The 27,951-nt window shown below is 41.4% G+C and overlaps 2 protein-coding genes across 3 annotated transcripts; one reads left to right on the top strand and one right to left on the bottom strand.

Moving 5' to 3' along the window:
* Positions 1–454: 454 nt before the first annotated feature.
* On the bottom strand, positions 455–5,862 carry LOC102232023 (protein snail homolog Sna-like). Of its 2 annotated transcripts, none has more exons than XM_023353482.1 (3): positions 5,235–5,862; positions 4,287–4,808; positions 455–1,949 (listed from the first exon to the last, which is right to left on the bottom strand). In XM_023353482.1, the coding sequence occupies exons 1-3, from the start codon at positions 5,308–5,310 to the stop codon at positions 1,765–1,767; spliced, it is 783 nt and encodes a 260-aa protein (XP_023209250.1). In that variant the 5' UTR covers positions 5,311–5,862; the 3' UTR covers positions 455–1,764. The 2 variants fall into 2 exon arrangements, with proteins under 2 accessions (XP_023209250.1, XP_005800718.1); XM_005800661.2 differs by having other exon boundaries at positions 4,287–4,805; positions 5,235–5,859.
* A 13,768-nt stretch (positions 5,863–19,630) lies between these two features.
* On the top strand, positions 19,631–27,621 carry LOC102231502 (ubiquitin carboxyl-terminal hydrolase CYLD-like). The gene is made up of 14 exons (XM_023324548.1): positions 19,631–19,786; positions 20,057–20,535; positions 20,748–20,877; positions 21,647–21,894; positions 21,980–22,148; positions 24,228–24,360; positions 24,509–24,613; positions 24,697–24,776; positions 25,751–25,817; positions 25,911–26,043; positions 26,143–26,251; positions 26,340–26,458; positions 26,545–26,749; positions 26,985–27,621. Exons 2-14 carry the CDS (start codon positions 20,101–20,103, stop codon positions 27,188–27,190), a joined length of 2,139 nt encoding a protein of 712 aa, XP_023180316.1. The 5' UTR covers positions 19,631–19,786; positions 20,057–20,100; the 3' UTR covers positions 27,191–27,621.
* Positions 27,622–27,951: the final 330 nt, after the last annotated feature.

The raw sequence follows: 27,951 nt of genomic DNA, 5'->3' as shown, positions 1-27,951 counted from the left end.
CTGTGCTCAGAGCACGGCGTATATCAATCGCTGCTGGAGTACGTCTAACTAAAACCCCACATTAGGGTCGGTTCAGAACTAGTCCAGCACAGTTCAGTTCCTCTAAAATCCACCGAATGACACACCACTCCGCTCACATTTGCATACGCTGCAATGTTTACACAGCCTCAGAGAGAAGTAGATGGCAGCAGGTGGAAACTAGAAAGCAGGTGCATTCCGTCGCTCCTGCCAATCGCAGCGCGCCGCTCACCTGCATCTGCAACGTTTCGATGCAACAGCCGGTTTTCTCCAAACCGCTAATTATTCTCCCGGTTAATGATCAAACACGTTTTATGAATCAGCGTTGCAGCCGCGCCGACTTCTCTAAAGCGAAAGCGGAGAGTTTTATACCCGTCTCCTTGTGCTAAAAAAAAAGGGGAAAAAAAAAAACAGAAAAAAAAATCAACAATGCGAGTTTTAATAAACATAAATTACTTTATTGAAAATGCATCATTTACGACATATAGAAATTAAAGATGAACACAAAGGCATAGTAGGACCCCCCCCACCCCCAAAAAAATAATAAAACATTTGCCCATTGCACTAAAAAAAACAGCTGTAAAATATTTAGGAACGTGAGAAATTCATCTCAGTATGGTCCACTTCCATGGCTTTCATCATATGTTAGGCAACCATGTTTCCATGGTGTAAACTGTTAACATCTTTGGTCTCAGCCTTCTGATGGGTCTTAACTTACGCAAATTTTCTTTCAATACTGAAGTCAGATTTTAAAGCCACGTCAGCTAAATGAGGTATAAGAAAAAAAATATAGGCATTGTTTGTACGAATAATACAATTTCAAGGCACATTCATTTGAGTCATATGGCTTTGGCTTGATATCGATAACACTGTAGTAACCTTGAGTGCATTGGCTTTTTTTTTTTATACACGTTTGCAGGAGAGCTGCACACTGAATCGTCTTTGGAAAACAGCAGAATGGCTTTTCCCCACCTCTAAACCCCGACGGATTAAGGCAGAGGTTCTGGTTTAAGTCATAACAGAGGCTTACAATGATCCACATCAGTGAAAGAAAGAGAAAAAAGAAGAAGCAAAAACATTAACTGGTGTCATTCTTCTGCGATGACACGCTTCCTCTTTTTTCCTTAAGCAAACCAAGGGCATTGGGAGTCACCTGCTATCAGCCAGCGAAGGTCATGGCTGCAGCACCTGTTAGCACCTCATCTATCTGCACCACAGCACCAGGGACAGCTGTGTGCGCATTTGCTTTCGTGTGTGTGCGCGCGCGAGTGTGTGCCGCTTCGAGAAGAGCCAAGGGATTTATCCCACCCACGCGCCCCTACCTCTGAGCAGCTGCGTCTCGGCCATGATCCTGAGCTGACCGGCACCAGGGCGAAGATGGGAGGAGAGACGCCTCCAGTTCACGTTACGCGTTGTTTGGAATGGGCACAGACAGCGACAAAAGGCGCTGATGTTTAGTGAGTTTTGTTCAGTTCAGATGGTCCAGCCTCAAAAAACTCAGTCAACAATAGAAGAAGAAAGTAGAAAAAAAAAAAAAAAAAGCTTCTCAACTGTTTTACAAGGGAACAGAGAAGCGAAAACGCTTGTAAAGTCAGATCCACGGTGAGGTTTGATTTCCTCAAGGTCTCTTAAAGTTTTGCAATTTTGTGATCTTTGCGGTGTCTTAAACAATCTAACTGGGCTTCACAAAAAGTTTTCCACCCCGCTGATGTCCCGGTAGGTTTCCCTCCGTGCGCTCGCGGCGCCTCAGCCCAAAGTGGAGCAGCATCCTGAGGAGCTGTGCTTCTGCAGCAGCGACATGCGGCTGAAGGTGCGAGAGCAGACGCCGCATTGGTACTTTTTTACCTCGGCGTGGGTCTGCAGATGGGCCCTCAGGTTGGAACGGTCCGCAAAAGCCCGGTTGCAGTGGGGACACGAGAACGGACGCTCACCTGGGCAGAGAATAAGGGGATTACATTAAAAACACAAGATAAAACAAACAGAAAAATTACAGTCAAAACAGGTACGATTGGGTTATGATTGATAGTTGAAGATGCTTTGTGACTCTTTGGACAATTATGAGTGGAGGAGGAAAGACTGAGAGCGAGGGACGTTTTTGTTGATGCACAAGAGTTCAAGATGTGTAAGGTGCAGCAGGGTTATCTGGTACAGAAAGGGAAGTCAATGAAGTTCTAGAAGAGCCGGAGTACTATGTCGAGGCAATAAGAAGTTCTGATCCAACGGAAGATATAGGGACCAGAGATGGAGACCAAACAGAAGGGAGTTGCGATAATCAATAAGGTAGCTGACCAGGAAGTGAGAAAATATGGAGGAAGAGAATGGTGTCAAAAAAAGACAGAGATGACCTGCATTGTATTACACAAGGTGGCATTATTTATGTGACCGGTTTAAGACGGAGAACTATTCAGAATGACATTTAGACTTTTAAGTAGGTAATCTGGCCCATATTACCTCACTTTTGGGAGATCGGCCAATGCCTGCATGAGAAACTAATCTTACCGATCTTATCTACCTCCACAAAGCTTTGAAAATCGTCCACTGTCCCCTTTTGCTCTGCCGTGAGAGGTTTAGCTGACATGTCTGCACGTAGGCAGTTAACAGTAGTCAACCCACTGTTGCCGACTTAGAGACTTTGTTGGTGTATTTAGCAACTTTTCAAACAAAAAAAAATTATATCTGCCAAAATCGGCATCGGCAGGTCAGGCTTTTTTCACCCTGGGGGAAATGTTGGGATTGTCAATTGCTGAAAAGAGCTGACCTTGTACCAACGAGCAGAATCTCAGCTTTACGGCTGATTTATTGAGGTTGTTTGAGGGGAATCAGTGTTTACTGCCTCAGAGCAGGAGGAAGTGCACTAAGATGAAGGGTATTTTATGCAAAACAATTTTAATTGATATTGAATCCATGGAAGAGTCACAATATAGAAGCGGAGAGGAGATGTATGCTAAAGAAGAAGAAGCCGAAGACACAACTTTCAGGAACGCCGGTAGCAAATGGAATTAATTCATTCTTATCTAAATGTGCTGAGTGTGAGGGTTGCACTCAATGCATTACACCAATGCAGCTCCCTTGAAATGCGACTACAATAGTCATACTCAAACTGGGACTGTATTATATTGATGGGGGCTCTCTATTAACACCTCACACACAAGCCCACAAACACACATGTATAAACACAGACACATTGTTAAGATAATGAGGATCACATGGCTGGCTGCTGGGGGTCAGAGCCTGACTGAATTAGCATGATTCAATCAGAACCAAATGAGATTAACACGCTAACAAGTTACTGCAGGTACTAAGTACTCAGTGATAACAGCGAGCCTTCAGGCATTCTTTAAACCTTTTGTCCCTCCTCTGCCCCCCACTCAGGTGCCTCCACTCCCCCACCCCCGGTCAGCAGTGATAAGATAATTAGCCGAGAACTCATTGTTGCCGAGACATTAAGCACAATGAATGATCAATGAGTCCACGGAGGGCTTCCCTGTGTGATAATGTCTGCTGATCAAGTGTTGAGTTCATCAGATAGATTGTTATGACAAAAGTGAAGGGGGAGGAGGGGTAACCTTCTGACTCAGAACAACTGCCCCCGATTTCCACATCCATAGATACTAGAACTTCATCAGGGTGCTCACCTTAAACTAAGACTGTAATTTGTTGAAGTTTAAAGCTTTGTCCATGACATTCATATGAAGAAAGGGTATTTGTTATGGATCGACTTACAAACAGTGTGTGAGAATTGGGACCTCAGCCCAGGCACAAGGAGTATTTTTTGGGGGGGGTGATTTCTCACCAATCAACGATTACCAATCTTTAAAAAGCCTGACCTGCCAATTCCAGTTTTGGCCGATACAGATTTGTTGTTGTTGTTTGAAATGTTGCTAAATTTAGCAAGAAAGTCGCTGAGTTGGCAACAGTGGGTGACTATTGTTAACTGCAAACATGCAGACATGGCCCGGTGGGCGGGTCTGTGAGTGAAAGCTCTCTCATGGCAGAGCAAAATGGCAAAATAGACCTTTGCCAAGGTAGATAAGATCAGCTTAATATGTAAGTATCAGTCGATCACTGATCTCCCAAAATTAGGGAAAATGGGGGCTGATTTATCGGTGGACCTCTAATATGTTTACTGCTAGTGCATTTGAAAACTTGTCTATATGTTCTCGTGGGGTCCCCAGGCTGGCAGTGGCCCCAAAGCTAATAACAGATCAAGTGAACAGGGGAAAATCTGAAGCGTTGTGCAATCCTCTTGGAGCAGATTTCAACCTCACCTGTGTGTGTGCGAATGTGGCCGCGCAGCAGCCAGGGCCTGGAGAACGCCTTCCCGCAGGTGGTGCAGACACAAGGCAGGGTGTGTGAGCGAATGTGCATCTTCAGAGCCCCCAGGCTGGTGTACTCCTTGGGGCAGTGTTTGCAGAGGAAAGCCGGCCTGGCCGCCATCGCCGGGGTCTCTCCTCTCTCCTCTTCTTCTTCGGGGGGGCTGACGTGGGCCATGACGCCGGTGCACTTCATCCTCTGGCGAGGGGCGTACTTGATGACGGGCTCTGGGCTGGGGGGGTCCGAGCTGCGCCCCTCGTCTTCCTCGCCGCTGCTGCTGGCGCTGCTGCTGAGGCTGCAAGGGGAGCTCAGGTCCAGGGGGCCCGAGGTGCCAGAGGCCTCCGAATGGGCGGTGGGCAGGTAGAGGGCGGGGAGGACGCTCAGGTCCCACACCAGACCTGTGGTGAAGCAGGTGGAGGTGCTGTTGTCTGCTGATGGCAACTCAGCCAGAGGATAGGTCTCCAGTGAAGTATCTGCTAGGGAAAGAGGAGGGCGGTTAGGAAGCAGCATTAATGTCAGTAAATTACAACAAATTCACTTTATGGATCAAATAAGGGCAGAAGAAGAAGATCCACTCTCTGTTTTCTGTTCTTATTTGGTATGGAACGATGTCAAACTTCCTCATTTGTAAAGGAGCATAAAATAAGAGCCATATGGGAAAGTTCCAGGGCCGTTTCCTCCCACGTATTCAGCTTGTAACATGAATGGAGCTCTGTCTCCGTGCAGAAAGAGGGGGAAAGTGCATCTAACGGGCCCCGACTTGATCTGGGAGTCGCCTCTTGGAGGAAAAAAAAAAAAAAACTTGCCAGACTCTCTCTCCAGAATATTGAAACAGGTGAATTTCTTTCCTGTTGTTCGCATCAGAAAGTTCCGTTACAAGAGTAAACAGTGTCATGACTCACCATTCTGATATTCCAGTTCGCTGTAGTTTGGCTTTTGTTTAGCGAAATACTTCTTTACCAAGAAAGACCGAGGCATTGTCCTTTTTTTTTTTTTTTTTTTTTTAAATTTCAGGCTCCAAGATCTGTGCGTAAAAGGAACGCGCGGTCACGACGCACAGCTTCTAGGAGATGAAGAGAGCCGTAGTCCTAGAAGGAAGAAGAAAAAAGGCGATAGAAATATCCTCCTTGTGACCCAAAACAAGTTGGGATGGACTTCATCGACGGAGTGATACGTAGAGCTTCTCTGCTGAGGAACTAAATGCTGGCCTCTGTTCTGAAACACTCCGACACAGGCAAGGAGGGGTGTGCTCGCCCTGAGGGCCCCTCCCCACACACAGCATATCGCAGTTTAAGAGTTTGAGAAGAAGCCTCACACATTTCACAACACCAGCCAACAAAGTTAAGGCGCAGATCAGAGAGGGAGAGGACCTGTGAAAAACTTTAAGAATGAGTCATTTGGCCGCCTATGAATCATTGATCAATCTTGGAATTTGGCACAGTCTAAAGAAAAAACTGTTCGTATTAAAATAGCGATATAAGACAACTGTGTTAATTTAGAATTTGCTAAAAATAATTAAAAAAAAAAAAAGGAAAGAAAAAAAGGAGTGCTGTTTAATATGCTCCAATAAATTTATCTCAAAGTTTCACGCTGTGTATTTTTGTTCTGGTTTCATGACTAATTTTAAATAGTCCTGGGTTACTTCAATTAACGTAATGTCCGTCATTACCAAGAGTAATTTTCGTGGAGGAATTGCGCCACCTGCTGGAGGAATGTTAACGCTGATGTATTTAGTTCATTTTAGGAAACAGTAGGTGGCGCTGTTCTGCAGGCGGTAAAGTTCAGCCGAGGTTTTTCTTTCATCAAAGCTTTATGCCGGACTTTCACTTTTATTAAATCGAAAGATAAAGTGAAAAGAATATATGGCTAGGTGTGGATAATAACTATAAGGAACCAGAGATTCGCATATACTTTATCATTACTTATCTCATTGGTGATCCTAAATTCCTAAAACATTTATCAAACGTAATTTGGTAAATTTCAAAGGCATATTACAAAGGAGCAACTTAAGCAGTCTGGGTTTTTGGATGACACAATGTAACTAAAAGAAATCAATGAAGAGAGAATTGTGGACCTTGTTCAATTAATCCTTTACACCTGTATGCATGTACGATAATTTTGTATACAGAGACATGATAAAATGTTTTATTTATGGTTTTGGTTGTTGATTTTTTATTTCCCTTTTATTTATTGGTTCCGGTTGTCATATTTTATTTTGGATATCTAATCCAAATCTTCCAACTCCTGTGTTAAATGTTTTTTGTTTACAAAATTAAAGTTTATTAGTGCTTGAGAGAGGGTATACTTGCATTATCATAATATGCTACATATTATTTGAAAATGGTCTCAATGTCATCGTTTATTGCAATAATTAATACAACAATTTATTGTGCAGCAAAATGTGTTATTGTGAGGCCTTGTTGCAACCACAAATAAGAATAGAAATTTAATGTCAAGATAACTTAAAAGTGGTCCAGAGCTAAAAAATAATACATGGCTTTCCAAAACGTGCAATCAAGAAAAGTACCTTGCTAATACTACAATACCCATAAATAAAATATATGAACTGCTTTCAGGAGTCCATGAATTAGTAAGAAGAGTTCGCCTGTGTGGACTTTAGTTTCAGTAAAAGTGAAACTGTTCAGTAAAGCTTTTCAGAGGTTTGTTAGGAAACATTAATGAACCAACAGCATATGGATTGGAACTCTATATCGGCAAAGAAGGGATACAAGTTAGCTAAGAGAGACACTGTATTTAGTAACATGTCCATCACAAGTGAGAAAAACACCTTATTTTTTCTAGAAGTGTTTGGTGAACAACACAAAACACCCTAGAGAAGGGAGGTGGTCTCTATTGTAGTGTAACTGTAACTGGAGTAAGGTTTCTGTGGGTATGAGGACATTCAACTTCCAGAATTCCGAGGGCACAGGAACACAGCACCGGTTCACTCAAATCAAACGGCGGGCTCCGTCTGCGAGCTCCGATTGGCTCTTTAATCAGAGTGGGCGGGCCTTACGGGAGGGGTTGCTATTGGCTTGATTCGGTTGAATATTTGAAATACAAAACAACAGTACAGCAGCACAAGTTCACACTAGCTGAGTCGTGCGATTTTTGAAGGAGGAATTCGTCGCAGTGAAAGACCACCTTCAAGTCAACCCGAGAAGGTAAGAAAACTGCAGCTTTATTTAAACACACGACTTCGTAGACGTGGTGGCTTCAGCGTTTTAACATTTAAACAATAAGCTACCCGTCGCCTGTTTAAAGGGATTTTAATCAGGCAGTGGGGACACAGCCGTGTGTCAACGGAATTGTGAGAAGATATATCTAATAAAAGTAGATCCTCTTATCCCATATAGCAACCCTGATCTGTGATGTTCGCTGATTACAGCTATATGTTTTAATTTAAAGATGACTGAAGAAGGAGGACTTCCATTATTACATAGAATAATAATAATAAGCCCCGCCTCCATTTATCCTGCAACAGATGGACGCATAATGTCATTCTGAGAGATTCGCAGGCTTTTCATTGGACATCCTCGTCAGCTGACCCAACACTGGCTGAATTTTAAAAAGCTAACACGAAGAGCTGTTGCAGCATAGAAAGTAGTTAGTGATGCTTTGTTTGGTTAAAGCATGATGCACTGGTGAGCTATATATTTATTTCTCCTTGTTTTCTGCAGTTGTTGTCGTGTGATCACGAGTCCTTTTGCAGAATAAAGACAGGAGGAACAACAGGAAGAAATAGTCATGCTCAGAAAAATTGTCCGTCTTCTGTTCGGGGGCGAAGAGGAGACTCCGGAAGAAGTCAAGCCTGGAGAAGCAGCTGAGGATGGATGGCTGGTTGTCAACCATCAAGGTAGGAGGAGATTAAAAACATCGAAATCTATTGATATAAAACATTACAAAAGTATTTGTTCCTCCTGAGAGTTTTTGAGCCTTGTGTCCAGCAATAACCACTGAGTTCAGTGTATGTTTGGGGGATTTTATGTGGTGGATTAACATTACTTAGCACATCATTGTAAAGTGGAAGAAAAATTACACAAAATACTACAAAAATAAAAAAGAGAACGCAAGTCAGGTATTTGTATACGCTAAAAGTACACAGCATAGTAAAATTACTCCTAAAAGTTTGTGTTTTTTTTACCCAAAAAGTTAATCAAGTAACTAGTTACTACCCAACTCTGAGTTTATGGTTGTAATGTGACAAAATTGTGTAAAAGTTAGTGGGTATAAATACTTTATTAAGGCTCTGATGTCTGAGGTTTGACATGAATTTTGGCTGAATAATAAAGCATTACTAGTTTGTGTGAGTGCTTTCAGTTTAGAGTGAGATTGTCTGACTTGTATTTTTTTTCCCCGTCTTTTGTTTAAACATAACACACCCTTATGTTCTGCATGTTAGCTTCACCACAGAAGGAACCAGCGTAAACAAGAGTTGCATAACAGCTTTCCTTGTGTTTTCACAGAGGCAGGTGGATGTGAGAAGCAGGATGCCCTGCTGGCTGCTGCGCAACAAGCTAACTCTACTTCTCAAGGAGAAACGCTTGCAAACACAGAAAAGAGCCGGTGGGACAACCCTAAACCTTTCTAAGTTGAATTAATGAATTCTTGCATTCATTCTTAAACTCAGTCTCACGTTTCTCCGTTTGTTTGTTTTCTTTTCCCCGTTTCCGTTGTGTCTCCGTCCAGCCCATCGCTTGTAGAGCCCACCGTTCCTCCCAGTCGGACCGTGGCTAGTTATGTCTCCCAGCCTAAGGCTGTGGCAGAGCTGAGCCAGGTAGCCTGCGCTCAGAAGGCGAAGGCCCGGACAGACCGCCGCCACGTGTCCCGCAACGCCATGCAGCGCCAAAACCACGTTCACCAAGCAGCGCAGCACAACCCCTTCCACCTCCACCAGCCTGGGCATCGCAGCCTCAGCCACTGAGGATCAGCTCACACTACAAGGGATGAAGATCTGCTTCTACTTTTATACCCATATAAGCACACAGCTTGTTTTTTATTACTTTAACACACATAATCCTAACTCACTAAGATGCTTGCTATAAAGTACTAGGCAGCTAGATTGTTGTTTTAAACCTATAAAGCACTATTTGTTATAGTAGGAATAAATATGTTCACCTCATGAAATGAGATGTATACAGTGTTATGTGCATGCATGCCATTGCATATTTGTGGATGGAGAATTGCAGTCTATATATATTTGTTTTTTTTTCTTGGATGTGTTATTGTGTGCAAGTATGCATTTACACTTTATGTGCTTGTTTTGCAACATTTATTGTAGGGTTAATAAAGAAAGTTTTATAGATCTCTGGGACATAAGTTTGCCTTATTAAATCAAAAAGACATTTTATTTTCTTGGCCTGGCAAAATATTTGCAACAAAAACGGTATACGGGTCACTTGGTGTATTTAGCCAAGTTTATTGAGTGGGTGTTTGCACCCTGCAGAAATATATGCCATAAATGTATCGTGAATTTCACAAATTTATATTTTAAATGGAACGTGAATGACTGAGAACGTGGGAAATTTAAGAGTTGAAAAGCACAAAATGTCATGAAAACCATGCAGGAACCACAAATCCATTCCAGCATTGAGCCATTTATTTGGCGAAACCTTTTTGAAAACTAATTAAATCAGTGACCTGGTCAAAGTTGGCATGTGTAAATAATGGGTTTGAATGAAGCATGTGGGTTTTTCTCTGACTGGTGTGCCATTTTAAATGGCATGCAAACCCCTCCTCCAAAGCGGCCCATCATCCATCTAGCTGGATGAAAAATGGTGCGCACCCATCGGACTCCTCCCAGTGTCGGATGCTTTGATTGCATTCGAAGTAATTGCACGTGTTGTGTTCATTTCCTGCTAAACTGGGTATGTGCTGTGTGGAGGACGGGTGCAATCAGATTTTTTTTCTCAACCCAGATATTTCAGTCAACTACATAAGGCAACCAACATCCCCATTGTTTACCATGTGGTTGGCCCCCCTCATCATGGTTTTTGGTAAACCCATTTGGCGATGAGCCATCAGCCAACTCAGATGGACTCCCAAAACTCTTGCAACTGAATCTCAAGTCCTTGTTGAGTATTGTTTCAGCAGATACATTCATTGTCTCTATGCATGTACAGAGCTAGCTATAAAAAAAACCAAACTGATTGCTCGTAGTACGCTTTTAAGTACAACGAGCAATCTAGTTGTTACAAACCAACATCTCCAACAATGAAGATGTTGGTTACTTTATGTAGTTGACTGAAACATCTGGATTGAGAATAAATCTTAGATCATAAGAGGTTAGAATTTGTGTTTCAAGGCAAGTCAAACCTTGATTGTCCTTGTGGCTGCTACAGATCCCATTCAGTTAAAAGAGTTCTCATCTGACAGCCAAGAACCATCTGACCTGACCAAACTTAAAGAAACCGATGAGGTATGTTGCGCCATGGACACACCAGTACAAGTGTATGCTGTATGTTTCATCTTTGCCATTGGAGTGACAATTGCTCTGATCATAAAAATTCATCTGCAGCCTTTGGTACATATAGTGCCACACATTCTTTGTAGCTCCAGCCTGACGGTAGCAGCAGTTTACCGTCACAGTTTCTCCACAGGGTTTCATAAAAGGTGTGGTGTCAGATCATGAGCGATGCACGGCTCTCTGTGAGAAAGTACTTCAGGATCATGGGACCAGTGTGGACGCAGCCATCATCGGATGCTTGGGTGTTGTGCATCCACACGTGTCTGGTGTTGGTGGGTATGTGATTGTCTTTCCAAAGATTTGATCCCAGGTGTGAAGCTGGACGCTTCAGGGACATCTTCATCCCAGATGGTCAGGTTCTGAGATTGGGGTCATACCTCGGGATGCCTGGTTTGGCAGAAGTTCTTGAGGCTGGTCTTTTTACCACAGGGGCATATCACAAGAGATAGAGGAAGAGGTAATATTCACACCAAAAGGTTCTGTTTAATGGGTATAAATAACTGTGTTCACTGTCAACACAAAGGTGCAGGCAAATGGAGGAGTCCTGACCAGAGAGGACATCCATAACTACAGTGGAAAGGTGCAGCAACCATTGGAAGGCCAGTACAATGATAAAGGGTCCATATTAGGTCAGAGCAGAAAGGGGAAAAAAAGGTATTCACATTTTCTAACCTTCATCTACCATCTTTACTTTTTCCTCTAGAACATATAACTCAAGTTTCCCCTCCGCCGTCTCAGTCTCCTAGAGAGTCTCCATCTTGGGGAAAATAATGTCATAGAAAATCAAACTTCCCGCAGGATTGATGAGGTAGTGGATTTCACAGGTGATGGAACTGTTTTGAACTTTTGTAATTGTGATTGTCAAGTTTTGGTACGAAAAGAAGCCATCTGTCATCATGGGAGATTTTCATCCCAACCGTGTTTGTGCGCACTTTGTCAAGTATTTTCTTCAAGTACATTTCTATGTTGTACTCAAGGTGTAAGGATGGGAAATGTGGTCCTTTATTTTGGATTAATCAAAGCTCACAATTTTTTATTTTCATGAGTCAGCTGGCCATAATTGGATCAGAACAAAAATCAAATCTTTGGGGTAATCAGGATCAGGAGATGCACAAAGATTTATCAACTGGAAATTGGAGTGTCAACTGTTGTGATCTGTGTTTTTCTGTGTTTATTTCTGAGTTTCCTGTGTCCTTGAGTCTCTTCGCTGTCCTGTCTCCCCTCGATTACTCCCAGGTGTGTCTCATTCCCTGATTGCCTCCTCTGTATTTAGTCTCACCTGTGTCTCTGTGTTTTGTCGGGTCCTTGTCGTTACTCGTCTCATTGTGGCGGCTGTCTATGTGCGCTTCAGTCCGTCGTTCTAGTTGCTACCTGAGTTGAGCCCTGGCTTCCGCTCATCAGTGCTGCCTGGTGTTATTTGGACTGTTTGTTTTCTGGATTATTTATTGTTAAATCCATCATTTGCATGTCAACCTGGGTCTCAGCGTCTGCCTCCTCACCACTGACACCGCAACTCAGGACATCAACTGTAGACTGTGCAAATTGACCTAGATCTGATTTTTGAAATGTTCCTCAGACAGAATGTTTATGTAAATAATAATCCTTTCAATGATAAGTAATTCAATAATAACTGGGTTGTTCTCTCGTATTTGTTTTCTCAACTTGAAGGTTCTGATAACGGCTTTAACTGTGGTTGGTGAACTGGGTGATTCCAACTACAACTCTTCAGTGACTGACCTTCTTTCTGCAACGATGAGGTAAAACACATAGTTTGTCTTTTTCATTTGCACTGAAGCGGTCAGTCTTTTGACTGATAAAACACCCAGCCAGACAACTGCTAGGCCTTTATCTCTGATGATATTGTTCAAAAGACAATGGCATGGGCAGATTGCCAGTTGATCGTTCAGCGGCAGAAACCAAGTGTGCAAAATCAAATCTCCATATGGATTTCGTTTTCTGCAGTAAAAGTCAAGTTAAGGAGCTGCAGCACAGGATGCCTCATGCCGCCACCTCCACTATCTACCCTTTCCCTGATGGGACAAGTCGTAGTCATGGGACCAGATGACCTCATGGTATCTGTTGCAAGGTGATGGTGTTTCATCCGACGGTCTGATGTTGATCATACCTACAGGATATGTACGGTATGAGCTGCAGGGCATTGTGACATTCTTCTCTTGTTTGTCACCTTGACAATGCAGTTCCTTGGATGGGCCATTTGCAGGATTGTAACCGAGTCAGGGATCATTCTCAACTGCCTCATTTCGGACCTCTTCTGGCCTAACCAAAGAACGGGACAACCCCAGTCTAACCAGGTGGTGCACCCACCTAGAGCTTCACCCGTCATTATATCATCTTATTTGTAGGTTTTATTTCATTCACTTTTTAAAATTCTGTTTGTCATATGCGATTCAGAAAAACAGTCTGGAGCCGGGAAAGAGGCCTCTGGCATTTCTCATGCCTGCAGTGATGGTTCCGACCTGGAACAAGTGTGGCACCTACATGGTCCTGAGTAGCTCAGGTGGACTAGATCGCTTGAGTGACGTCACAGAGGTCTGCTGACAGATTTGGTTATCTTTCTGAACTGATCTGATTTAACGATCATAGTCTGCTGACATCTCCTGTTCCTCCACGAGGAGAAAAATGACACGCTCTCTGGGAGGAACGCCTCCTCAGCCTCCTGACGGTAAGTGTGACATTGTGTCTAAAACCTAAACTCTGACTTGTTTTGCTGAGGTATCACTCATTTTTAAAGTAATTGTTTTCTTTTCTCTGTTCCCCCCCATCAGCTGAGTTTCTGGAAGAGACTGTGTAGCTTTTGCGTACAACGAGCCATCTAGTCATTAAGCTAAAAAAAAAATTCTGTTAAATTGCAGTAATGAAAACAAAATATCAGTAATGCAAAAAGTTGTACTGTGTTTGATGTTGCTGTTGTCTTGAAACTCAGAAACGTAATAGATTCTTTGGCTTTACAGTGCCTTGGGAAAAGTACCCTTTGAACTTTTTCACATTTTTGCCATTATATCCAAAGACCTATATAATGTTTGGGGGGTTTCATGTGTTCGGCAAACACAAAGTCTTTAAAGCTGGGCTATGTAACTTTTTTATAAATATCTATTTTTTTTTTTTTACATATTTGTTGAAACTGTCACTATGTTGTGACAGTTTGATATGAGACCGATGATCTGTGGAAAAAACCGTGCTCCTCTGCCTGCTCCCAGTCCTAACTACAGAAATACATCGCTCCAGTCAAAAACAACCAATCAGGACCAGGAGGAGAGTCTTAGCGCTGTCAATCATGCTTGTGTACTTGCCCCTCACTCCCTCCCCCGTTGTCTCTGCTACTCTACAGCTAGTTCAGCACAACGCAGCCCATGACTGTTAAGGCTAGTTGGCATGATCACCCGATGACGTCGGGTAAACAGTTTTCCTGGAATGGTAAGTTGTTTCTCTGCCATTAACTCATTTAGCAGCACATACATGGAGTTACAATTGGCAGTACTAAGACCTTCCTAATGGCTCTGATTGGTTGTTTTTGATCAGAAGCATGCATCTCTTGAGACGGCAACAGTAGCCCAGGGAGGAGGTGGAAGACCCTGCAGGACACCGTTTTGAATCTAGACCATAAATTGAAACGCATTCTTCCACGTGTTTGCAGCGCTCCCTGCATTTCTTGTATTCTGACAGTCATGGCATTTCGTCATTCAAAGGTATGCTTCACTTTTCAGGATCTTTATTTGGTCAAATACATGGAAAAAAAAAATCATGGATCATGACTACTTTTTAATGGTATTGTGAAGGCTTTGTTGCTCTTTCCTGCTCTCAATAAGATCACCAGGACTGTCTGTTGAGAGTAATTGCTTTCAACCACAAGAAGACAAACTTGTTAACTCGCATTGTCTAGCAGGAACTCGTTGCATGTGACTCTTTTACGCTTTTCAGGGACTAATTTGTGATAAAAATTTGATTCCAGTGCTTGTTAAGAACAGGGGGCCCCTATGTGTGCTCATATTGAAGTAGATAAGGGCCCTTATGTAAAACTGATCTACAGTCGAGATTCTGTCACACATGCATGCTGACTGCGTCATAAGAAAAAAAGAAAAAAAACAGCTGTCAGATTTCTGAATAACTACTCAAATTACAATATGTCCTCAATCGCCGTATCATCCACTTCGGCTTGTCCGCATAAGTGTTCATACAATTTTATAAAACTGTATCTTTTTGTACGTACACAAGGCTTATGTGTACGTACAAGTAATATTTAGTTAAATCTACCTCAGCAAGTTCCAGAGAAAAATTCTTGTAACCATAAGCCAATTCAAACATCAAGTTTTTGTATATTTCTGCTTCAATATACAATTATTTAACTTTTTTTTTCTATTTTAAAATATTGAATGAAAAAGCTCAGCCCAAAGCAAGCTTTGCACACTTTCTGGCTTTTCAAAGTTAGGATGAATTGGACTTTTTTTTTTTTTTTGGTCTGTTCTGCAGTGTCTTGTCTTCACTCGGCAAGGCGGAAATATTTATCAGAGAACTTTGTCATAAATAATTTTGCAGGAGCTGAAATCAGTTTCAGCATTGTTCTTTGTCCTCTCCAATATTGTTGTTTTAATGCTTTAAAAAAACTGACGCATATGACCGAGAATTAGCAAAATAGCAGTTTTCTTGTTTGTTTGTTTTTTTAACACGGTTTTTGCCAGTGTTTATTTAATACAATTATTATTATTTTATTTATTTATTGCCTCTTTAAGAATTGCACACTGTGTTCATAAATTGACACAATGCACAGTCCTAGAAGACCCAATTTATTTCTTTATTTTGATTGTTGCCTAGATAATCTCTTCTACTGACAATGAAACGGATAATCCGCAGATCGCCTCTCTTCGCCCGGCGCAACTCCCGCAGTTTTGCGGCGTCTGCAGCCGTCAGGTTTAATTTTTATCACATCGTGTGGGAAGCTCACACCGCCTATATTTCTTAACGCTTCAAATGCCGTGGTGGGGGAAGCTACAGCTTCATTTTCCTCTGGTTGTGACCAGAATAGGTAGAAATTATTTTATTTGTCCTTTGCACACTAGATATGAATTGGGCGGTATTTAGTTTTTTCATGAAATCGGAACTCGGTTTATCTCATTGAGAGCTGACGATGTTACCGTGAACAAAATGGCTTTAATATCGCTAGTTAATAGCTAATATCCGACGTTTGGGGTATTTTCTCTCTCATTTATAGACTCACTTGCATTTAATGCTTACGGCTCATTGAGATGCCAGTTGGAATAACTTACTTTGTTAGGCTGTGATAAACACTGACTGACAACTGTTGAACGAACACGTTAGCATCAGCTAGCATGTTAAATACAAACATCTGTGTGAGTGTGTGATGATTCAGTCCTGCTTCTCTCGATGATCAATTTTAGGGAAAAATAATTAACATCCAAATGTTACAAACAGAGTTAATAATGCGTGTGTTGGTTCTGGAGAGGGGGACAGATTATTTCAGGTAGCTGAAATGTTTGGTTCCCCCCTCATAACTTTGGCAAATGAAAATCATCCGTTTCCAAATTCTCAATGGTTATGTGTGATTGTATGACTGAGCCACCAAAAATGAGCAACTATAAAAAAAATTTATCCAGCAATCTGTCATATTTGTCTGCCAATATGTCATTGGCTTTTCCAGGAAGCCATCACTCTCACCTTTTCAGGAAGTCTTAATTTTTCCTGCCCTCTTAACAATGAAGTATTTATCCAGTCAGAAAATATTTACCTGTAGTTGAGGATTCAGAAATGAGAAGCAGACGGGGTTCAAAAAGTAAGAAATATGCCATAAATATTCATATATGGGAGTAATACTTACAATAACTTAAATATTTAATGTTATTATTTTAGAGTTTTGTGTTAAATAACATGAATTTATTAAATCGTTTTTATTAGCGATCAGTGGGCGGGGCTAACTTTATTAACCAATCAGATGTAACGTTTTATTTCTTCATTAGTGACATATTAAATACATTAAAACAACATTTGAATATCTGCATATTATAAATATAGTTTCAATGTACATTACTATTTAAAAGTATTTATTTATTAGATTGTGACTTTTTTGCTTTTAGAATGAAATTTTCCAGGGTCTCTGTGGTTAATTAGTGTTAATCAGCTGCGCCTTGTTGGGTATTTATATGTTTTTTCTCCCAGTTTGGTTCAGATCCGGATGAAAAAGTGGTTCTTCAGGGTCAGACTGAACCCAAAGCATGTAATAAACTCCTTGTTTTGCTGCTGAAGAGAAGAAAAGTCAGACCGCAGGGAAGCGATAAAGTTTCACTGCACAGCAATTATGCTGTAATGGTGTTTAACAAATTGCTCTCTGCAGTGTTTCAGGGCACGTTTGATTTGATTTCAAACTTAATTTTACTCAACGTTGTTCTGTTAATGTAAGAAACTTAATAAATTATTGATGCACAACTCAACTGGACAGATTTGCATTGTGGTCAGATATGAAATTGCTTTTTCCCCCCCATTAAATTCATCAAAATTGCATTTTTCTGCCTCTTTAGGTCAGCAAGCAGCATGGGGTTTTTGTTTTAAAGCTGATCAAAATCTGTAACATTTGCTTTGCCATAAATGCAGGGTCATAAATCATTTAATTTCTTTATTGAACCGTTTAGTTTATGAGTTTTTAACTAGTAAGTAGTAAGTAAAGAAAACCAGAAATCTTTACAGACGGATCAAATTTAAATAAATAAATTTAAATTAAATTCAAATACAAAATTATCATATAAACAAAATATATATTAGACTAAATGAATAAATATACATAAAAAGCTAAATTAAACCTCTATTTTAAATTGAATCTAAAATAAATAAATTTAAAGTAAATATAAATTTAAGAAAAATAAATGAGCAATATACATATAGGTTAAAATAGTTTTGAAGAAAATTAATTAATAACATATAGTTCAAATTAGATCAAAATGAATAAATGTAAATATAAATTAAAAATATAATTGAACAAAATAATTAGATTAATTAAATTGTAAGAAATTCAAATAAATAAAAACTAAATTAAATCTGAATTAAATTAGATGTAAATTTAAAAAATAAATAAGGTAAATCAATTTAAATAATGAAATAACCAAATGAAATACATCTGGGTTAAATAAATAAAAGAGAAATGTTAAAATAATTTATTTAAATGACCTGACTAATGCATTTTAAAACATTAAAACAATCAATCACAACTTGGCAATTTAAAGATGTTTTAGGTGAATTTATTTTTAGAAATCCCCAGTTTGACAGACGGGACAAAAGTATTTTAACTGACCCTCGTCCACAGATTGAGATTCCTGCTGCAGCGCCGACTCGGCTAATCAAAACCTCATCTGTGTGACTCACCGGGTCCAGAACGTCTGGATCCTTTTGTTTTAGCGCCGCTGGTGATGCAGCGACCACAGAACACATGTTGGATTACAAGACGCCGCCGGGCCGCTAGTTCATCCAAGACTTCCTGGACCAGATCTGATCCGGAACATTCAGCGGCTCGCTTGCAGCGGCAGCAGCCATGTTTGATCCGCTTTAATTCGACTCCGTTTCTGTAGAAAGTCTGGTTTGGTTGTTGAGGTGTGAACGTGTAATCGCACCAAATAAGTGAACTGTGGTCCGTCTACAAACTTCGGTCTCTGTTCAGTTGAAGTGAATTCTGGTGCCTTTTGAATCCATATGTGAACACCAAGCAGACTGAAACCGCTCCAAAAGCAGGAAGTGGACTACAGCGCAGGGAATTCTGGGTAAATATGACCAAAACAAACCTGAGAGTCTCGTTTTTGCTAGCTTTGTAATTGACAAGCATCTTGGTAGGCAGTTGCTATGAAGTTGCTATGGCAACAATAAACAAGCTACAACCTTAGAACTAGCTTTTGCCTCATTTCTATCCTATGAACAATGTAACTTTATAACGACTTGAGTCCTCTACTCACCTCAGTGTAATACTAAGATAAATATCAGTAGTACTTACTGCTGAATTAGCAAAATGAGCTTAGCCAATGTAGCTTTTATGTGCTAGCTAAGACGGACATGTAGCCTATGTGTGTTACTACATGTACTAACTCTGCCAGTCACCAGAAGCTTGTTATTCACACAAACAATTTGTACAAACTTTACAAAAAAAGGTTGGGCAAGAATATTTTTTCATACACTGGTTTGTGAATAAAAACGTAGGTCAGATGTTGACGTTAGAAAATATAGGTCTCTAGGTCTCAGAGGTTTAACATCAAAACATTATATAGAGTTAACCTCTTTGAGCTTTTGATCTATAAATTAGTCTGCAGCCAGGTTGTTCTAGAGGTTAAATAGATATTATTAGGGCTTAATTAGTAAAAAGGTAGCAAATTAGTTTATTTCCTAACTTTATAAAGTTACGAAATAAACTTTCTTATAAGCAGCTTTCTCTGCTCTGGTCTGTTTAACAGCTACAGTCTCAGATCAGCTCAGCCCTCCAGGACTGTCAGCAGCAGAAACAGCAACTTTATACCTGTTGGGGGAAAATATGTATTACTTTTGCTTTGCATTGTTCCTGCATGATGGCAATGATATAATTGCATCCAATTAAATTCTTGATCAACATGGGTTGTTGCTGTGTTGTTGTTCGGAGTTTTAAGATCTTGTTCAATGTGCCCTTTTTAACTTTGAGCCCCTGCCCCTCCAAAGGTCTCTGCACGGCCCTGCTGAACGTTATCGCTGCTCATTCCTCAGCTGCTGCTCGTCAGGTGGCTCGGGACGGAGGGACTATTTTTTTCTCTAACGTGATAACCGCTGTGGGCGGAGAGTTTAAAGCTCTGGAAGGAGGCGTTGTTTTTTTACATGCGGGTCAGGATTAATAATAATAGAGTTATCTCCTCCTCGGCACGAGTCAGGAGGAAGTGTAGCGTCGCATCTGGACTTATCTGCCATTGAGTCGATTTAATCCGCCGAACTCACCTGGACTAATACAAACTGGCAGTGAGTAAAAGTCACTTTCTAATTTAAATCTGAACTCTTCACTGAGCTCTTTTCGTTTAATAAAGGCTACTATAGTCCTGTCAAACCAGCTATTGTGGGGACTTAAAGGGAATTTTTTAAAGCTCGTACTTCCGCGTGAAAGTCTTTTATTTGGCCAACAACTTGTTTAGTGGGGTGTTATCGGGAAACAAAATGATGTAATAGTCGGTCAGGATCCTGTAACTCCACTGCATTTCCATGTCTGAACCGCTTCCTTGAACTCTCGTCCAGATTCAACCTTCCTTATCACGGAAAGGCGGCCTGACGGGAGCACCATGGAGCCCAAAGCAGCGAGCAAGGACCGGTTCTTCATAGTCATCCGCGGGAAGTCGCGGAGGGGCTTCTGCCGCGGCTGCATCGGTCGCGTGGAGGCGGAGACGGCGCGCGGGGAGCTGACGGGGCTCATGTACGGCTGCGGCTCCAACGCCGGGAGCCCCAAGAACGGGGGCCCGGTGAAGGCGGAGGACGCGTACCCCCTGACCCGACACCAGGCCCAGCTGCTGCTCTACATCTCCAGCCCCAGCAGACGCCTGGAGTTGCTGTGCAACCCGCAGCTCTTCTCGGCCATCTGCGAGCTGACCCCGGGCGACCTGGTGGTGATCAGGTACAAGAAGGGCCACGTCCCCGGGGTGGTGAAGAACCTGATGCAGATCGGAAAGAAGGAGAGCAAGGACGACCTGAACATGCTGGGCTTCCAGGTGGAATTCGTGGTGAGTTTGTCTGTTTTTTTTTGTTTGTTTTTCCCCAATTCATGCACAAATTGATCCTCAGTTGCATGTTGATGAATAACGAGCAAATGATCCCTTATGGTCTTTCCAAAATTGTCCAAAGAACGCCACATGCAAACATGCTTGATCTTCAGATCTGTGTACGTAAAGCTGTTTGCTTTCCAGTAACCGCTTGTTCTCCGTTTCTGTCAAAGGACGCCGAAGACAACTTGTCGTCCAAACAACTTGGACCGCTTCCCATTTTCACCGCTTCAGACATCATCCAGGTGGTCCCGTCTTACTCCGTCCCCCTGGGACTGGAGTACAGAGACATCAAAAGAGGCGGTGAGTTCAAACCGACCTGAACTGAAAAATGTCAAAACATCTCGATATTCCAGCAGGCCGTGATTTAAAGAATCGCCTCTCTGAAGGTATCGGACTTTGATCAAGGACCTGTGATACCTGAAGAGGGGGGGAGGGATGCAGGCAAGGCGCTCATGTACGTCTTGTCACACGTACAGCCGGAAAGACCGGTTCTGTTGCTCTGGAATGTACGACAGTAGATTTTGTCACATGATCTTGCATTTTTTTTGCAGCTGGCGGTCATGAAACTGTCTACATACCTTCACTGGAGGCGTGTAGATACAGTGCCTTGCAAAACCACTCGCACCCCTTGAACATGCGTTTGTCACGCCACAGACACAAACTTTTTATTTCTCGTCGACCTTCGTGAATTCAGCTGTCCTATTGGAGGCCTCAGTAGTGAGGGAACTACTTCAGCCTTCATGATGCTAGCTGCATTTAGCTTCGTGAAGGCTGAAGAACACACCAGACAGGTCAGACTGTGTGTTGCAGTAGGGTTGGGTTTTAAAACTATCTCAACACTGCAAAAACACAAAATATGATGTATTTTTCTCCAGTTTTTGGAGATAAAATTTAGGGAAAAAAACTTCTGGGAATGTGAATACATACGCAAGACATCACACTTATGGTGCCATGTTGGCTGGAAACATGCCGAGATGCCATGTGATCAGCCTGGAAGTAAAAAAAAAAAAAAAGTCTCATGACTCTGTCCCCTCCCTCTCACTCACACACCTGTCATACCCGTTTGCAGGCTCAACTGGGACAGTGGTGATGCGCATCAACTCCATGCCAAGTATCGGGACGCTCAGAGGACAAGTTGCCGACAGCCAATCGGAGCGAAGCGTCGTTGCAGGCCAGACGCAGAGCGAGCCTCCCGTCCCTCTAGAGGTCGGCTCCTTGGTGGAGGTCGTCAACAACGCAGGGGTCACGGTGTACGGAGTGATCCGGTGGTTGGGGATCCCAGACGGGAAGCCGGAGACGTGGGCCGGGCTTGAGCTGGTGAGGGATTCAAAGTTTGCATAAATGTTCTTCTGGTTTTGTTACAAACGGCGATTATGCTTATTTTAGTATGATGTGGTCGCAGGACTATGAAGTGACGGGCTGCTCTGACGGGGTGTACAAAGATCAGCGGTACTTCACCTGCAGGCAGAACTGCGCTTTGTTTGTTCCCGTCACAAAATGCAGCCCAGACAGCCGGTTCCTCTGCTCCGCCACGGAAACGGAGACGTTCAAGACCACAGAAATCCCTCCAGGTTTGATATTTTATTTCAAGTTATGCACACACAGCTGAAACTACACACATGTATACATTTCTATTGTAAATCTAGAGATATACAACAGAGCTGCCATGTTATGGAAAATTATAGTTGTTGTTCTAAATGCAAGCAGCCACAACGGAGAGTGTAACGCTAGGCCTGTCGCAACAAATCAATTAATCGCGCCATGAAGTAAAACAAACTCAATAATTTTCATTTGCATAATTTTTTCGCTTTTCTCCTTCTACCAAAAACTGGACGAGAAAATTCTTCAGTCTGGCGCTTCGGTCTTAACTAGTCCTTTTTTCTTGAAGGACAATTTAGTTTAATAAATTTATTTGAAGTTTTTTTTTATTATTTTTGTTTATTTATTTTAGATATTTTAAAATATCTTCCAATTTCAGTGTTAAATGTTCATTAGAATTTAAAGTTTATTGATACTTACATTATTATGCCATGACTTTGACTTTGCTTGATCATCCAGTAATTTATTTTTACTATGACAGGCCCATGTGACACTACAACTTGTAACGATGTAATGAAATCAAAGTTTTAATATGTAAGAAAACAAAATTAAGACCTCATTGTGTAGAATTAGACGGCAAATGTGATGAAATTCTCAAATGCAATTTGAGTTGTTTTGGCATATATTCTGGCTATGAGTCTGAAACAGGCCTGTCATGATGAACTTTGCTGAGCGATTAATTGTCTCAAAATTTATTGCGATAAACGATAATGTTTTAAACTGATGTAATGACATAATAATGCAAACACATCCTGCCAAAAATAAATGCACGTCATTTTCAAAAGAACACTAAACACTGGAAATGGTAAACAAAATAAATAAGACAACCAAAAACAAAAATAAAATGGACTCTCGGTCTCCGTTAACAAAAGCTGCACTTGAATGAAAACTAAGCGCAACATAAAACCAAAGTAGAAATAAAAACTACATTCAACCAAAAGAGTACAGATTATGAAGTCTGTATACTATATTGCCCTTCAATAATCATTAGATTTAGATAGAGAAGACGGGCATATCTGGCAATAGTTCACTCCTCCATTATGCCGAGGAAATGAGGAAGGGAGGGTCAGTGGAGAGCACCAGAGTTGAGCCTTTTTCCATCAGGTGTCAGCAATAGAAAGAGAAAAAGGCAGGAAGACACGATAAAGCCGATAGATTAAAATGAGGTCCATCATTTTCATTTATCATGCGATTAATCGATTTTTTGTTTAGGCCTAGTTTGAAAAGGCAGCAAAGTGACGGAAAGTTTGGCTTTCATTGATCAAAGTTTCAATTTAAATGCTTGTAGGATCTGTAACATCATCGTTATTAGACGTATATTGATTAGGATGACAGATTGTGATTTATTACGCAATGTGCCTTTATTTCAAATGATCATGTCTAAAAAAGACCCACTTCCACATTTTGTAACAAAATGTAATATTGTTGTTATGCGGCTGAAAGTATTTCTGTAGTGTTTTAGAAATTTATAACATTTTGTCAAGATTATTATTACATAATGCGGTTTTAATGATGTTTAATTATGGTTCGAAGCGCAATTATATTACGTTATTACATAATGCAGTTTTAATTACGTTTTATGACATGGTAGTGTTGCATAATGCGGCGTTAGCGCTTTCCCTGCAATAAATCAGTGGCTGTTTAATTTCCAAGTGCCGCGCGCTGACGTCGTGCATGCAGGTAGGGAATTTTGCGAAGGCTGGGAGTGACTGCGATGGTCACGATGAGGTGGAGAAAATGGGTCATCTCGTTTCGCTTCTTGCAAACGCACGTCAAAAATTATTGCTGGAAAACATGTTTTGTGTTTGCCTGATCTTATCTGCAGCATTAAACAGAATAATGACTGGAATGCAGACTGAACAGCGTATCGGGGAGTCCTTATGAAGAAAAGTGTTTACTTAAAGATCTTGCGGATCGTTCAACTTGTCAGTAACTTTACAGCTGTTTTTAAACTTCCCCCGATTCTTCTTTTTTTTTTTTTTTGCTTTGAAGTTGGTTAAACTTGACTGATTTTCACAGACTCCATGTTTTGCGGGGGTTTTTCTTTCCAGTTCCTGCGTATGAAGAGTCGGAGGAAGACGCGCCGCCTGTCCCTGAATCAGAGGCAGCGTCGCTGTTCGTGGGGAAGATGAAGGGCATACAGGGTCATATCAACTCATGCTACCTGGATGCCACACTTTTCAGGTAACAAGACAACAACAAAAAAACAATTTGATTTCATTTCTAAGGACGCCAAGATTCACTTTATCGTTGTTGTTTCAACTGAAGCCTCTGCACAGGTAAATTAGTGCTTGGAGAAATGCAGAATGTAAGAGATATTTCTGTATCTCAGTTTGTTTAGTTCATCTGTGACTGTGGATGCCATCTGCAACAAACCGGCTGGCAAAGAGCAACCAATAACCTGCATCCTGAAATCCATAGTCAATCGCTTGCGCAGGTAAAACGCCGGTTTAACACTCCTCAGCTTGACCTGCTCTTGTCTTATAAAAGACATTTCTAAACTGTTTCCATTCCTTGCAGACAAGGCTTCGTGCCAGCACAGAGTGTGATGAACTTCCGGAAGAAACTTGGCTGTGAGACTTTCAGCAAAAACGAAAAAGGTACATACTGCAGCACATCTGGAGCCTTACAAGGGTATTCTTAAGTTTTTTTTAAAAAAAATATCTTCAAAGGCAATTCTGAAAAAGTGTGGTATGCATTTGTCTTGTACTCCTTTTACTCCAATACAACTAAATGATCTCTGTGTGTGGTGGGGAGCGAACACTGCAGTCATCAATAGTTCAGATTTATTGAAGAGAGATATAATTTGAGAAGGCAGGAGATAAAAAAAAACCCCTCTGAACTAAACAAATAGAACCAAAGAGGGTAGATCACTTGTTACTTTTAAGAAAATAATCAAATATAATATTCTATCAAAGTATAATGAAGTACATTGATTCAGAGTATCAGTACAAAAATAATGTACATTTTCTTTATAATTTCTTTATATATAGACATTTATTGCCTGTTTTGTGTTTAAAGACGAATCTGGATGGATCATTGATGTTTAGTTACTTATGGTAGAGCAAATTGAGAGAAGGTATAGAAGATATAAGATTTTTTTCCCTTCCAACTGCTCCTTAACATTCAACATCTTTTATATCAACACATCACATGTTCACTCGAATCTATAAATACATAAATAGTTTAGATCGAAGCATGTTCATGTGTTAGAATGGCCCAGTCAAAATCCAAAGTAAAATCCAATTGAGAGTCTGCAGCCAGACTTGCTCACATGCCAAAGAACTTAAGCTATTTAAAAAAATGTAAAAAAAAATAATAATAATGTGCATAAATGTAAGTTATTATATTTACGAAGCCTGGAGACATGAATTCAAAAAAGACGATTTTAATCTCAGCAAAAGATGTAGTTTACTGTTATGCAGTGTTGGACGTATTGCATAAATTCCCAATAAAATATACTATTGAGTAGTGAAAAAAGTTCAATAAATTCTTTTGCCAGTCAGAGTGCGAACAGTTCTGTGAGTCTAACTTGTTAACGGTCGTTTTCTTTGCTGCTTTTCCCCAAACTCAGATCCCGAGGAGTTCATTTCAGTGCTGTTTCAGAAGGTGCTCTGCATCGAGCCCCTGCTGAAGCTCCGGTAGGTTGCTACTACGACGCCCAGCTTACAGTGCATACTTGGCATACACCATATTTCTAGTAGTAAAGTTACCGAACACTCGTGTCTCCTAAGATCGGAGGGAGGAAGCTCTCACGGAGCCTACACACTCCAGATCTTTCTGGAAAAGGAGCAGATGGGCCAGACGCCCACCGTCCAAAAGCTGCTGGACACGTCCTGCATGTCGGGCGACATCAAATTCGAAACCGTGAGCCCTCTCTCGCTCCTGAAAACCAATCCTGAAGGAGTTTATCAAAACTTTCTTTTCGTGTTTAAGCATTAAAAAAAAATCCTTTGCCTCCCTCAGATGCCGTCTTGCCTCATAATCCAGATGCCAAGGTGTGGAAGCAAGTACAAGATGTTTTCTCACATCGTTCCATCCACTGAGCTGGACGTCACAGATCTGCTGTACAACTGTGAGGGACTTTCTGTTTGTATTTCATTCATACAATCCACTCATTTGTGAAAACGTGCTCACGGACCGTTTACCGTTTCACCCAACAGCTCCAAGGGAATGTTTCATCTGCGGACAGATGGCAAAGTTCGAGTGTCTCCAGTGTTTGCCAGACCATAAACTGCAACCAGGAAGAATCAAGCAGTACTGCAGTACCTGCAACACCCAGGTAGGCATGGAAACCATTTCAAAAGAGTAATCCACTCACTGGGTTTAGAGAGTAGAATATTTAACTCTTGATGGTGTTTTCTCCAGGTACACACCCATCGGTCGCGGTGCAGCCATTCTCCCAAGGCGCTGGCTCTGCCTGAAGGCGTAGCCACCGACGCTCCTCCGCTGAGGCGCACCATGCAGCTGTTTGGTGTGCTTTGCATTCAAACCAGCCACTTTGTGTCCTTTGTCAAATACGGCCCTGATCCCCATTCATGGCTCTTCTTTGACAGCATGGCGGACAGACACGGTAAGCTGCTTTGTTTTTGTTTAACTTCACCCAAGAAAAAAGTTTGTGCAACAGAAGGCCCCCCGTTTTCTTTTGTTGTTTTTTTTTTTAGCTCCTCCTGACTGGAGTATTTTTGTTTTAACTCAACCTTGAGTTGAGTTAAAGAAGTTGAGAGCAACTCTGACATCTTCCAACTTGCCCTTCTTATCTCGTTTCAAGCTGATCACTAATCTTGAGGTCGCTCTCCTTGTCGCAGGCGACGACGAGAAGGGCTACAGCGTTCCCGAGGTCCAAGCTTGTCCCGAGCTCGGCGACTTCCTGGGCCAGCCGGAGGAGGAACTGACCCGGGCGAACCCGGCTCTCGCGCCGGAGCTGGTCCGCAGGCTTCTGTGCGACTCCTACATGTATTTATACCACAGCCCAGAAATGTCGGTCTCGAAGCCAAGCGACGAGGAACAGTAGATCTGTCTGAGCGCAAGAACGGCGTGTTCCACAACAGCCTAATCGGCTTTTATGCACTTTATTGCATCCAGGCAGCGGGAACTGAAATGGATGCTTGGAACTTCATTGAAGATGGAAAATGCAGTTCAGATGTTTGAACTTAATAAATAGGTCACGCTCGAAGCTGATGTGGATTTTTGTTTGAGATGAAGTGAGCTCTTAAAGTCACAGAGCAGAGTGACATGTTTTTAAAGGCTTTGTTTTTGTGTCGGAGTTGTACTTTTTATCAGTAAAGATGTCTTTGGAAAATTCTGTTTCAGGCAATTGAATCACTTAAATGGCATCTTCTAATGGAACCTCATGTTATGTTACCTGAAGACAATTGTACTTGCTGGGTTTTTTTTCCACAAATGTACATAAGTGAGTATAAAACTCTTATTAAAATTTGAACTTCTGCAATTAAGACTTCTCGTCTTTCATACAAAATCCAAGCAGTACAGTATGGAAGTATTCCATAATGTATTAATCACACTTAAAAAGCACTTTACATATTACAGAATGAAACATTAGTGTTTGATTGACTGCTCTGTATTGTTAGTAGAATTATCGTAGGAGTCTTTTTTTGGAGAATCAACAGAATAACTTTTAACTCATCTTAGCAGCCCTCTGCCTCCCTCTTGTGGACAAAATTATGTTTGCAAGACAGATTATTACCACCTCAACTGTCGGATCAGTATTTTAAACCAGTGCTAATCACGATTCTTCAGTCAAATTTGGTTTAG

The sequence above is a fragment of the Xiphophorus maculatus genome, chromosome 20 (assembly GCF_002775205.1).
Source record: "Xiphophorus maculatus strain JP 163 A chromosome 20, X_maculatus-5.0-male, whole genome shotgun sequence".
NCBI classification, from domain to species: domain Eukaryota; kingdom Metazoa; phylum Chordata; class Actinopteri; order Cyprinodontiformes; family Poeciliidae; genus Xiphophorus; species Xiphophorus maculatus.
This window is presented reverse-complemented; position numbering and strand designations above follow the sequence as displayed.